We start from the raw sequence: 13,645 nt of genomic DNA, 5'->3' as shown, positions 1-13,645 counted from the left end.
CGGGGCTGGGGGCCAGAGTGGAGAAGGCAAGAAATGCGGCGTGGGCGTAAGGACCCCCCAGACCAGGCTCAGCTCCCGAACTTGACGCCCCGCCGGAGCCGAGACGAAACCCCGCCTGGGACAGCGGCTGCCCGGTTACCTGCGGCAGAGCGGGCCGAGGCCGGGGGGCGGCTGCGGTGCGGTGCGGGGCGGCCTCGCCTCCGCCTCCCCTGCGGCGGGGCCGGGCACCGGGCCGGGCTCGGGCTGGGCAGGCAGGGCGCTGCCCGCCCCGCTCCCCCCGCCAATGTCAGGGGGGACTCGGGCTATGCGGGCATCTCCCGAGGAGCCCGCTCCCCGCAGCGGGCGGGCGCGGTATATTTAGCATCGCGTCGCTTTATTCCTCCCCCAAAGTTTCGCCCACTTATTTATTTATTTGCCGGCGAGCGCCGCGCTGCCGCAGAGCGGCAAGAGCCGCTCCGCGCCGTGCCGAGCCCTGGAAGCGGCTTGGTATTGCAGCAGGTAGAGCTGAGCGCTAGGACCTCGGAGAATCCTTCCAGCAGCAATCAGGACTACCTTAAACCCAGCCCAATGCCTCTTCCTGCGCCACTCTGCGTGCTGGATGGAGATCCACAGTCAAGAGCTGCAGCTCAGTGCTGGAGTACAACATTTCACAGGGAGCCCTGCAGAAGCAACACCTGTTTCGAGCCAGCCAAGAAAGACACAAGCACTTGTATGTTGCTGCTTTGCTTGTGGATCGTCAATAATCCTAAACCAGTGGACATCTGCTGAGCCTCCTGAGAATTCTGGATAATAGATTTGGACGTCAAAAGTTTTTTTTTTCCTTTTTTCTTTTTTCCTTTTTTTTTTTTTTTTTGGATTTATCTCAGCCAACAACGTGAGATTTCCCCCCTCCCCCTTTGCAGGATTCATGCTGATGTATGCAGTCTGTTATAGAGTAAAAACAGCGCATGCCTTTCTGGAATCAGAATCCATAAATCCTGACGTAGCCTGTGCATCTTAAAAAAAAATCCCTATAACGCCTAGGTATTTAAGTTGCTATGATCATTCTTATCTTAAACCAAATGGAGAAACTACGGATTTTTTTTCTTTATTACAGTTGGATGGGCTGAAGACCGTATTGCTTGCTAAGAGCTGGGGATATATGCATTTATATAGATATACACATCTATATGTTTATAAATATGTCAGTGTGTGAGTATAAAGTGGTGGTTTCTTAGACTAACTGGTTTGACCTTGAACCTGTACCAGTCAAAAGAGAATATTACTTTTATTTATGCATTTAATGGATTGAAGAAAGAACATTTTCTCTGTAACTGCGCTAGGGAGGGGAGAGGAGTGGAATATACCTAATCTTATATCTCCTGGGTTTGGCACCATCATTATTGTTTATTCTCATTCTCTAAAAGCAGAATCTTCTGATGGCTCCCTTAGGTGAAGTTGGGAACTATTTCGGTGTGCAGGATGCAGTACCCTTTGGGAATGTGCCCGTTTTGCCGGTGGATAGTCCGGTTTTGTTAAGTGACCACCTGGGTCAGTCTGAGGCAGGTGGGCTACCCAGGGGGCCTGCGGTCACGGACTTGGACCATTTAAAGGGGATCCTCAGGCGGAGACAGCTATACTGCAGGACTGGATTTCATTTAGAAATCTTCCCCAATGGTACTATCCAGGGAACCAGGCAAGACCACAGCAGATTTGGTAGGTATTATCCTTAACCCTTTAGTGGTCATGTGATGAAATAATGGGGCAGAACTGCGGGCGGGGGGACGGTGGGGGGGGGTTCGAGGCGGGCGGGAAGGGGGGTTTGTGCTGATGACTGATCTGCCGAGGGGAAAAATGAGTTGTGTCCGGGGTTGCAGATGTACACGAGCGGCACCACCGCGGCGGAGCAGGAGCCCTCGCCGAAGTCGCCGGGTGTTTAGTAGCGATGTTTGTGTAGCCTCAAGTTCTGCTTAAGAGCAGACGCGTACTGGGAGGTGGTGGTGGCGGTGGTGGAATTTTTGTTCGGGACGTTTCTGCTGAATGATTTGATTTCGAGAGTTTAAAGGGTTTTTAATCATTAACCACGACAATTTAAAATTCACCGAGTTTCCTGGAGGGAGTGGCTCTCGTCCTATACGCAAATTGACGAGGGCTTTTCTTTCGTTTTCTCTGCCGATTACCTGCCCTAGTAACTGCCCGAACTGCACACCCAGTCTGGTTCGCTGCTCGGCGAGGATTCACCGGCAGCGCCCGCCGACCCGCAGCGGTGCTCGCCGCCCGCCCGAGCCCGCACCCGCAGCTGTGCGGCGTTGCCGGTGGCCGGCGGCCCGGGAAGGAGGGAGCGCAGGTGGGGTCCGGAACCCGCCGGGAATCCTGCGCCAAAATCTGCCTTTCCCGAGCTGTGTGGCGTGTCAGGCTGGCAGCGAATTTGAAATAGCATTCCATGGATTTCCTTTCCAGGGACGCTATTTGTGACTCAGCAGCGAGGGCTGAAGGGCTGATGGCCCCGGCCGCTCCGGAGAGCCTGTGCATGCACACACGCACACATCCACACATGCACATGCACACGCGAGTCCAGTGGGCCTGGAGCTTCTCTGCTGTCAGGGAGTCTGTTAAAGGCTTGGCAGATTGAATGCATGAAAGTAACTAAAACAGCCTGGATGAGCTGATTCTTTTTTCTTAAGGAGGGGTGAGGAAAATACGCCAGGTTAGCTCACCACGCTCCCAGCTGTTGGAAGGAGTTAACTTGTGAGTGAACTAACCTGACAGCACTTAAATTCGGTCGTAAAAACAAAGTCCTGTGGTGATTTTTTTCTCTCTTTGTATTTTAATGCCAGATGTTGAACGATATCTAAGCTGTATTTTATTGCTTTGTGAAGCTGTTTAGATAATGCTGGTGTTGCAGGAGATGATCTCCAAAGGGCTCAGAAGGGAAGCAGAGGGGGGGCGGAGGAGGAGAGGGCTGAGGCTCTCGCATGGTCGCAGGTTCATCCTCCATCCCCCGGCATCCGCTGCTCCCTGATACTCTCGTGCTGCTTACGGGCTCTGCCTCCCTCCCACACCGCCCACCCGCCCGGGGTCCACGGGGGTGGGTGCAGGGCGAGGGGGAGCGTCGCGGCTATCCCCGGGGCACAACATCCACGCTTGCTGGCGAGAAAAAGTGCTGAAAGTGTTTCAGGCAGCCGCGGAGTGAGGGGGATTTTGCAGCTAGGCGTTTTCCTTGGCACAGGCAGACGCCGTGCGTGGCTGCTGAGCTACCGCCGCAGGTTCCCCTAGCCCGCTGCGGTGCGGGCAGAGAGCGGCGGGCGCGGCGCTGTGTGGAGCCGGCGAGGGAGGCGCGGTGCGGGGCCGCAGCAGGTGTAGGGCGCTGCGCACCGGCAGCCAGGGCGGTGTGGGGTTGGCGGCCCGCGGGGCCCCGCCGCCCCCAGAGGAGGGCCGCCAGCTGTTCCCCTTTGCAAGGCGGCGGTGACCACAGTACTCGCGGCGTCTGTTTTTAAAAATGGCTATCCAGCCGCAGTTTAGGAAGCTGACAATTCCGAGGGGCAGCTCTTTCACCTTCTCGCAGCGCCTTGGCTTTAAATAGATTGGGGTTTTTGTCCTTGTCGGTTTGATCTCCCTCTCCCCCCGCAGGACGCGCCCCAGTGACAACTCTTCTCCCATAGAGTGTGCCGGTGATGCTCCTGCTCGCTCCAGGGTCGGGTAGAGCGGGCACGGCGAACCCATGAGATTTGTTGGGGCTCCCGGCTTCTCTGGGGGGAGGGAAGAGGATCTCAGTGCTTTTGTATCGGTGCTGTGAGATTGCTGTTTTGTTTGCGGGAAGGTCACCGAATAGCAGATGCTATTTGGGTTTTGGTGATTGTAAAGTCTTGTGATGATACTGGGGAGGTCTGCATCCCATCTCAGGAGCTGCCCGGGGGAGAGCGGGTTTACACATGGTCTCCTCCGAGCGCGTGCAGGGAAACCTGCGCGCGTGTGCGTGTCAATGTGGGGGTACGCGTCAGAAGGAAGTTTTCTTTCAGGAATAAGGCGGACAAAGAGAAAACATTAGGGGCTGCGCGTAAACTCCTCTCTGGGCTCTGCCCTGTGGGAATCCCCCTCCCCGCACACATACACACACGCACACACCTCTGGAGAGACATCAGATAAGAGTAATTCTTTTGTGATGCTATGTTGGATGTGTGCCTATTGCATACAGTAAACCGAGCCATATTGTGTGTCTATACTCGCCCGGTTCTGGGAGCCCTGGCATTTCGCAATTCCTGCAGCAAGATGTCCATCTCTGAAAGAAAAGCTCCCCGGGAGAGTCCGGCTCGGTCCCCCCGGTAATGCGATCTCAGGTGATCAAAGCCTTATCTCTCCTGGGTCACAAAAGAATTTTTTTTTTGATGCAGTCTCCTTTAGTCTAGGGCATTGACTAGACACTAGAGTCATTGTAAATTCAGGAACTCTGTAACAGCGGAGAGGCGTGCCTCTGTGCGTCAGCACAAGTACTGCATGCACAGCATTAAAAAATAGGAGCATGCAGGAAAAGGAAAAAAAAAAAAGCTTGTCAGCAGGTGACCTCCGCTCCTCGGGACCTGCTGCTACAAGGAACCGCTGCGTTCATCATCTGCGGGAGCCGCTCAGCCGCCCGCCCTCCCGCCTTCCCGGCCCGCCCTGCCTGCTCCGGCGCTGGGCTGGCGGGGCAGGTTCAGCGCCGGGAGGGCGCGGGGGCGGCTACGGACTGGGGGTCCCTGCGGCTGCCCGCCTCTTCTGCTGCTGTATGCGGCGGGGCGGGCCTGCCCCCCGCCCCGGTCTGCTGGCTCTCCCCAGAGACGGCACGGGGCGGGAGGAAGGCGATGCATGCGGGGAGGGCTCTGGCCCCCGGGACTGTGAATCGTGGGCCAGGTTTTAGGGGGAGGGAAGGGCGCCGAGCGGCCTCGACAGTCTCCCCCGCTATTGAGTGTTGCAAGGGGAGGGGATGAGGGGAAGAGGGCAAGGGCGCTATAAGAGCCTAAAACTGAAGCAGGGCCCTGCTGCCTGGGGGGGCTGTGTCTGCTCCTCCCGTCTTTTAATTGGCATCATGTGGGGGAGCGGGCGGAGCGGTGACAGCTGCGACAGGCGGGACGCATCCCGACGGAGCGCTCAGCCCCGCGCCTCTCCGCGCAGCCCCGCGCCGCAGCCTCGGCCGGCGGCCGGGAGCAAGGGAGGGGGGCGCCGGAAGCTGAGGGGCTCAGGGGAAGTTCCTTGCCTCACCCCGTCACCAGGCTGTCCTCCCGGCGGCTTCTTAGCCACGAAGGGCTCTGCTTCCCTCGCCCCTCCCGGGGTGGGCGATCGCTGGACGCGCAGCAGCCCAGGGAGAGCAGGGTCCGGACGGTCCCTCACCCTCCCCTGCTTTTCGCTTCCCTTGGAAGCCCTGCAAAGAACTGGCTGGCAGAGTTTACCGTCTTCGTTGTTGTCTTCGGTGTGTTAGAGTGCTAAGGAGAAACTAAATTGCTTCAACCCATCAATACAAAGAAAGCCTATATGTAGCCAAAGACAAAAATGTGCAAAGGGCAAAGCGGCAACAACAAAAAGACCGTGTAGTTGCAGATGTGTTCATTGCTTAAAAACCAAGGGAAATTTTTCTGTAGGCTTGTTCTTCACCAGAGCTAAGCTAGATGGAAGTTAAAATTTCACGTTTGTGAACGATCCACCCCCTCTCACCTGTGAGCCTGACAGGAGGGCATGACCAGCCTTTTTATGTCAGGCTGGTGTCCTGCTGCCGTTCAGCATGATCAAAGTTGGATCATGTAGAAGAAGGTACATGAAGGGCTGATGTGTCAGGAATAAATAACTTCCCCAAAACTTTCTTCCTAAACTTCTTGTGAAGTGGTTTCATTAAAGAAAATGCTCAGTGTCTGGTGAAAAGAAATTCAGTGTCCCATGTACTGAGACAGTTATTTCCTCAAAGCTTCCCTTCCCCGTTTTTAGCTATAAATAGGCCCCTAGCTTTTAAAGTTTGGAGATGCCCTGATTTCCATTTGATCCAGCCTCATTTTGAGTAGGATTATCTATTTTAATATCTAGTTCAGGTCCTAAGTACTATCCATATATTATAGAAACTATACAGTGAAAATATTCACAGAACTGTAGGGGCAAATCATGAAATCCTTAAACTGACAAGGCTTCTGTAAGACTGTATGTTTCACCCCAGATAATCTCTTGAAGGACTTAATATGGCACATAAAACTTGCTGTGAATAGGCTTTTGAATATTTCAAATGAAGAAATCTCTATTCTGACCTCAAATATGTGGATGTTCTTTGCCAAAGTAACTTAAATTCATCTTCTGCACTTACGATAGGATGTGACTGTTTTTTGTTCTTTTTATGCACTAAGCAGTGTGCACTCAAATATTTGAAATGAGAACAGCAATTAAAGACTACATTTAGACTGTTGTGAAAGATGCCAGACTCACTAACTTAGCTACAGTATTGTATAGTACACACTTAATGTAAGATTTAACTTCAGTTAAAATTGCTTGGTAACATCTACCAAGTTACACGATATTTTGGTAAAAGCTTTATAGAAAAAACCTTAGTAAGAAATCTGGAAGTACTACATGTCCAGATATAATGGGAATATTTAAATTGTTTCCATGGATCGATTGTATCTGAGATACTACATACACCAGATAAACAGCATGCTGCCACTTCATATTACTTAAAATAATCCAAAATTACTAAATATTTTTATTTGCGCATATGTAGAGAATAGTTTAAGATACTCGGGCCTTAAAACAGGATTATCAAAACAGTAAGACTATGGTGTTTGTAGTACTGAATAATATATAAGGTAATGATCAATAGTCCCTTACAGGGAATACTTTTCATCTTCACATTAGCTTGGCTATAAATTTTCCCTATTGACTTCAACTTGTGCCATGTTAGATTTGTGATTCGTGCCTGTTATTGATTACTGCACAACTATTTTGTGGGAGATGCCAAATTAATTGCTAAAAAAATCCACGAAAGTGCTTTTTTATTTGCCGCATGAGGCTCAACACATACTATACCCTTATTTTATTATTTCATATACATATAGTTTCCAATGAGCTTTAAAAATAGTTATATGGTGGGTTTAGGCATGAAAATTCACAAAATATATTTAAAATGCTGCTCTGTGCTTTATTTTGTGACTCAGAAAGTAACACAGCAGCATGCTTCTGAATGCTGCTGGATAACTCCTGTGAGATCATTACAATCTAAGATGAGCGCTCCCAAATAGAAAGCAATTTCCATTTTTACACAAGACTTTTAGGTTTGTGCAAGGTTTGACTGGTAGCATCCTCATTGAAGAGGTAAGCAATTTGCAGGGAAGGCTGCCAGAAAATCCCCAAGCCCCCAGAACCAGATGAGCCAATACTTGATACAGATACTTGCTGTACTGTGCGCGTGGATGCTGAACCTGGGAGCTTTGCAGAAGCAGTGCTTCTTGGCAAAATATTATTTCTACGTGCACAAATGTCTGTGTGAGCTTGCTCTTACGTGCATGGGAAGAGTTAGTCCCGTATACACTATTACTTAGGTTTAGGATATTTTAATTTTTGAATTTGAGATGAATAAATAATAACATATCAGGGAGAATTGTTACTATCTAAACAGAAATGAATGAAAGTGGACTATACTAAGGATTTTAATTTCTCAAGCCTCTGGAAGATCACACTGTGAGTAAATCTTTCCCTGTATTCCTGGTTCATCGATGGCTGGAAGTAGATCTTTTGGTTCCATGTGTAACATTGTTTTATTTCACAATTCTGAGTAAATCGTATTTTTTCAGAATTTATTTTGCAAGACAAATTTCATAGGTTCCTCACTTCTACTAATTTGGGCACTCTAAAACCTTTTTTTTTCTCTGAATGTACTATCTGCTGTGCAAATCAGAGTATAATCGAGTTTGTGTTTGGAAATGATGAGAAAGATTAAGAGTAATCTTTTCATTTGGTACATTAATGCTGTTTGTAAGTCATCATTCTAACCGGCACTCAAAGGACTTTAAGTATTGTATATTTGTTTGTTCCTTATGTTCCTCCAAACAACACAGAAAATGGGAAAACAGCCTTGAAAATAGCTGCTTGACACTCAGGGATCAGTCACATCTGAAAAAAAAAAAATCTTTCAATGGAAACAATATATACATTGTTTGTTTTTTTCCTACATTTTATAGGTATACTGGAATTTATCAGTATAGCAGTGGGCTTGGTCAGCATCCGAGGGGTCGACAGTGGACTTTACCTTGGAATGAATGAGAAAGGGGAACTGTACGGCTCGGTAAGTTCCCACTAGCCTTGGGCAGTTATGATACTTATATTCTATGGGGGAAACACTAGCTTCTACAAGCTCCTGTTGCACTAGGTGTATATGCTGTATGAGCACTCTTTCTGCTCTAAATATCTTGCAGTCTAATTTGAAACAAGACCCTGTGGGTGACATAATGAATATGGGAGAGGGAAAAGGTGACAAAATTAGGCAAGAGTAATAATGGAGATGAATGGCAATTTAGATACAAGCAATAGAGACTGATGGCCAGAGCTGATCATTGAAGACTAAAAGATTTGTGAAGACTGTAAGATTTGTGAATGTGTCCTTTTAGTAGAAACTTAAACTGAGATGGAGTGGCTTCCTTTTGTGCGTAGGCAGAGAGCTTTCTAGGAATTGACAAAATAAGGTAGAGCGTGAGGGAAAGGACGGCATATGTAGATGAGAAAATGAGAAACAGAAGTGTGACAAAAGTTATAAAAAGTATGGGAACGAGGGCAAGAGGCTTGGTGGTCTTGTCCTGAATGTTCCGCTGGTGCTCCCTAAGGAATGGCAGCGGGAGTGAGTAATGGGTATGAGGGAGGAGTAAAACTTGGTATTTCGGACGTGGGAGTTTGCCAGCCTACCTGCAGCTGATGGGTGACTGTTCTCAGCAGCATGGGCTGTCTTCCAGCAGAGGAGAGTGTGTGTGTGTGTGTATGTCGGACGTGACCCTTATCTGGGAATGATGTACGCTGGAGTTCACACCCTGGGTAGACTGTGGGCAGGGGGCATCTGAAATGGATCAGGTAACTCCCCAAATGGTAGAAGGCAAACTCTTCTAGCAGTAAAATGTCAACCTCCGAGGTTTACAAGGACTAGAGGGGCAGTTGTCTTTGAGGAAGAGGATGGAAGTATTGAAGGGTAAGCAAATGTCTAAAGCAAAGTGAAACTGTGCATTCACAGGGAGTCGTTAGAAGCAGAAGAGAAGGTGACAATGGTCGACTGATAGAGTAAATGTTGCAGGGAAACACTCAAAAAGAAGTTAAAGTGGTAGAGTGTGTAGCTTTGGGTGTAGCTGAAGATAACTGTCACAGGGAGCAGCGCTAACTGGGAAAAGGTGGGGGCCACAATGAGAGTGGGAGAAAACATGAGATTTTGGTGGTGAATGGACAGGTGGAACAGAAAGAGTAAGAGGGAAATGCAGCTTCCATGAATGTGATCCATGGAGAAGTATAGGGAAGCGAAACCAGAAAAGTCCAGCAGAAGTGTTTTTTTATAAGTGTGTCCAGGTTCACCGATCTCTTTCTAGTAAAGTTTTGTGTGAGCAAGGGGAAGGGAACTATCTTCTGAGCAATGAGCAGGCTAGGGGAGGAAGCCAGAAAATCCAGATAATGACAGTGTATGTGGGAGGCAGAAAAAGAGGTAGTAGAATGAGGGGCAAGACTGGGATGGAGGATGTGTGGACGTGGGAGAAGGTGAGATATAGAGTTAGTGAGAGCCAGTGAGTGGGAAAGGCCAAAGAAAAGGGATTTAACATAAATAGTAATACAGAGGAGGTAAAGTTTGGAAGGATGGAGAGGGAGTGAGAAAGGGAATGGACACAATGACAGATGTAAACAGGTTGCCTTTGAGGAATAAGCTGTCATAAATCACAATTGTTGTGCAGTTGATGAATGTGATTAAGAACTAGCAAAGTCATGAGTACTTTTATGGTTCAGTTAGGCAGCAAAAAGGCAGAACAACAACAGTAGTATGAATCAGTAATGTTGATAATCATCAGTAAGAGTAATCATTTAAACTTACAAACATAGTGAATCAGTTACTCTGCATTTCAGATATTCTGAGAAAGAAAATGTGCTTATTGATAGAGCTTAAATGCATAGACTTGGGAAAACAAATGTTACCTTGCTTTTCTGTGTGATTTATATTTTCTATTTGCAATATGTTTGACTGTCAGAGTGAATTACTCAAAACATTCTTTGCGGAAGAAATACGCACAAGAAATTCTTTGTAAATTACTAAGCTCACTGCATTTATAAAATAGTTGTTCCATGAACAGCAGTTCTAAAGGAGTCTGCTTTCCTAGGGGTTTGTGTCTCACAGGACAAGACATGGGTCTCCCTGACCTTCTGTCCCTGCAATAGCACAAATTCCTCAGCCTTTTGTGTTTCTTGTATGGAGAAAGAGACAGTATTAGCTGTCCATGCTCACCAGATTGTCAGTTTGCAGGGATTACATAGTTTACCACTCCCAAGTGGGATGTGCAAATGATTTCTCTTCTTTACCATGCCTCTGATTAGTTGAAAAACTGATAGGAACCTAATTTTCTTGAAGACCTTTGCCTCCTGATTGAAACTAGTTGAAAAGCCAAGGAAAGAGAGACAGGCAGGCAGATGGATGTGCAATATAATTGGATAACCTCTTTTCCCTAAGAAAGGACACTAAAAATATGAAGTCATTCATAATGGAGAACTGGCAATCTGTGAGGCTAGAATGCAAAGTTCAGGTTAAAATCTGATGGATGATACGGCTTGTTGTCAGCCTCCAGAGATGGGACATACTAAAGAGTGATGGTAATTGAATTACATTACTTCCAATGAAATATAACCTCTAATGGCTACTCTATGTGATGATGCTTTAAAGCCTTGTCAACACTAGCAATCCTAGTGCCTATATTTCAGCAACTGTCAGCTCTCTTAGAAACACTGAGATAAGCATGCCTCAGAGCAGATTTTTGTGTAGAATTGGCTGGACATTTTTAAGTGACAACGTTTCATTTTTGGTTTTGGTGAAAAAATCCACTTAATTGAAAAGTAAGTTCTCTGAGGGAATAAATATTACAGCTTGAACTAGAAGCAAGGCACAATCCAGCACAGAATTATCTCTCTGGTGAAGTAGAAGACTAGTTTAAGCAAGATTAGTTTTGAGACTGATATGTGATAGACTGCAAAAAACTTAATTCAGTTGTTCACCTGCATTAAGCAGAGCAGTCACTTGAGTGGAACTGTTCTGTTGCACCAGTCCTTGTGCTGCTGCGCTGGGAGCTGGATCCCTCTGTCTTGGTTTCTTTTCTGAAGGCCATGAATAACACCAGCTTTTTCATGGAGTAGGTACACTTAAGACACTGTGAATGTGTTTCCTACGGTGGGAAAACTGTTTCCCACACACAACTGAGTAGCAGCCTAAGAAATACTTGGTATTGCTCCACATTAGCGTTGTGGATCTAAGTAGGTGCTTAGATCCACCACTTGTAAGGCATTCAGTACTCAACACTATTGGAACAGGTGTCCTTTGTCTATGACACTGTCATATTCATATTCAAATTACTGCATGAAAAATATATTAGGTGTGAATCAAATCAGTGACCTAAAAGACTTCTATCCTTCTATGTTTGAGTTTGAAACATTTGTCACAGGAAGATTTTTCCCAGTGTATTTGTGGTACCACTGGAGATGGGACATACGGCAAAGCAGAGCAGCCAGGGTTGGTGACTGCTGCCAGTTTTCATGAAAGACAATAGTAAAGGCAGTTTCAGCATATCTCGATCAAAACACATTACTCTTGGCCTTCTCAAAGTTCTACTTTTCTTCTAGATTAGCTGCCTGACAAACTCTTCCCAGCGTCCCACCGTTACAGTGGGCAGTTCTGACTGCACTTTCTGGTCAGAAGGGCACAGTGACTCTTATGCTGCTCTTAGGCAGGTATGTGTAACATAGTGTGGCTCTTCTCAAGTTCTTCCCCAAGCCGTGGGTTCAGCCAGGGAAAGCTGAAGATGTATGTATGTGATGCTGCAGAGAAGCCAGTGGTAGCTACATAGCAATGACTTGGAAGCTGGTTAGTGACAGCAGCTTTCCGTCTTGTCTGTCCCTGCTCTCCTTTTACCTTGTCTTTCCCTTGCAGCCTGCAGCTATGACTCATCAGGTTTTACAACAGCTACTGTGCTTGTCACTGGAGAAGAGGAAAAATACAAACTACAGACAGGACCCTAAGGGTGTTAAGAGAAGATTCAAAGACTGTTTCCTTCCCAAGTGCCAAACAGCTCTTGCCAACACCTCTGACAAGAACATTGGCAAACGTGTCTTAGCTGTGCTCCTCAGGGCCATGCCATGGAGTGAGGGAGGTCTCTCTGATCAGTCCCAAGACCTTCATGCTTTTGTGGGCTGTCCCCATCGTTGTGCTGCCCTTGGGCATATTAAAAGGTGGCACCTACGTGGCAGACAGTGATGTGTACCCATGCCATGGGGTGCCTCTTGTTCCCCCTGCGGGAAGAACTGCCTCTCTGAGGCAGTCCTATGCTATCTCAAGCACAGCAAGACCATGGAACACCCTCACCTCGGCTGCTCTGGTAGTCCTGGGCTCTTCTGCAGTAGAGAGCTGTGCTACATCCCACTGCTGACATCCCTACCCCACCAATCTCCCAAGAACATGGACTCGCCCCACTCCTCTTCTCAGACTAGATATAAGGAAAAAAATTTTTTACAATGAGGGTGGTGAGACACTAAAACAGGTTGCCAAGACACATTGTGGATGCCCCATCACTAGAAACATTCAAAGTCAGGTTAGCTGGGGCTCTGAGCAACCTGATGCAGTTGAAGATGTCCTTGCTCATTGCAAAGGGGTTGGACTAAATGAGCTGTAAAGGTTCCTTTCAACTCAAACCATTCTATGATTCTGTGAAATGCTGGTGCCTCCATTGCTCCTTGTGTCCTTGGCAGGTCGCAAAAGGCAGCTCAGGTTGGATGGTCAGGAGGAATACTGGTAGTTGGAAGATCTGGAGCAACTATCAGGGAGCTGTGCAGAGGGAAGGAGGAAGGCAGGAGTGGAGATGGTGGACTTCTGGGGAAGGGGGAAAGAGCTAGGAGTGTATAGAAGGAGAGGCCAGGGGAGAGTAAAGAGAGAAGTTTCATGTTGCCACAGAGCAGCTGGGACAGGGCTGAAGAGCCCAGACTGGGAACTACACACCTCTGGGTTTGACTTACAGGGTGTGTGCTGCAAGGTGATATTTAGGAACGCTTTTAACAGAGTAATAAATTGCTGTCCTTCAAAAAATTAACTGAAAGCTTGTTTTGGGATACTAAACTTGCCTTTTGTTCCTAAAACACTAGGGAGAGCGTGGAGGAGGATAGAGGGAGAGAGAATTGTCCTTGAAGGAACATGTTTTCCCAGCAAGTGTGCAGGGAGGTGATGATACACTTCTTTGCTGTCCAAGCAGGGCTGCACCTGCAGTGCTTTATGCTTTTGTTTGGGTCCCCACAGTCCTGGAAGGGCTATGCAGCTACAAAGACAGATGAACAGAATTTTTTTTGACAAAAAAGGTTTGTCATAGTTTACTGAAAATTGCTTGATGTAGGCATGGATTTGTTTGGCTGCATTCTAAAAATATCTTTTACGTTCCCATGCAAATAA

At 47.6% G+C, this 13,645-nt stretch overlaps 1 protein-coding gene across 1 annotated transcript in view; it reads left to right on the top strand.

Moving 5' to 3' along the window:
• The first annotated feature begins 433 nt into the window (after positions 1-433).
• The window catches only part of FGF9 (fibroblast growth factor 9), a 29,738-nt gene continuing 16,526 nt past the window's right edge, over positions 434-13,645 (top strand). Inside the window, exons 1-3 of the mRNA XM_039378663.1 lie at positions 434-709; positions 1,432-1,695; positions 8,166-8,269. Coding sequence (XP_039234597.1) covers positions 568-709; positions 1,432-1,695; positions 8,166-8,269 — 510 coding nt within the window. The 5' untranslated portion in view covers positions 434-567. The remainder of the gene's footprint in view (positions 710-1,431; positions 1,696-8,165; positions 8,270-13,645) is intronic.

The sequence above is a fragment of the Pipra filicauda genome, unplaced genomic scaffold (genome assembly GCF_003945595.2).
Source record: "Pipra filicauda isolate LSUMZ 115617 unplaced genomic scaffold, ASM394559v2 scaffold142_size1944046_pilon, whole genome shotgun sequence".
NCBI lineage: Eukaryota > Metazoa > Chordata > Aves > Passeriformes > Pipridae > Pipra > Pipra filicauda.
Note: the sequence above shows the minus strand (reverse complement) of the source record. Positions and strands in the feature narration are given on the sequence as shown.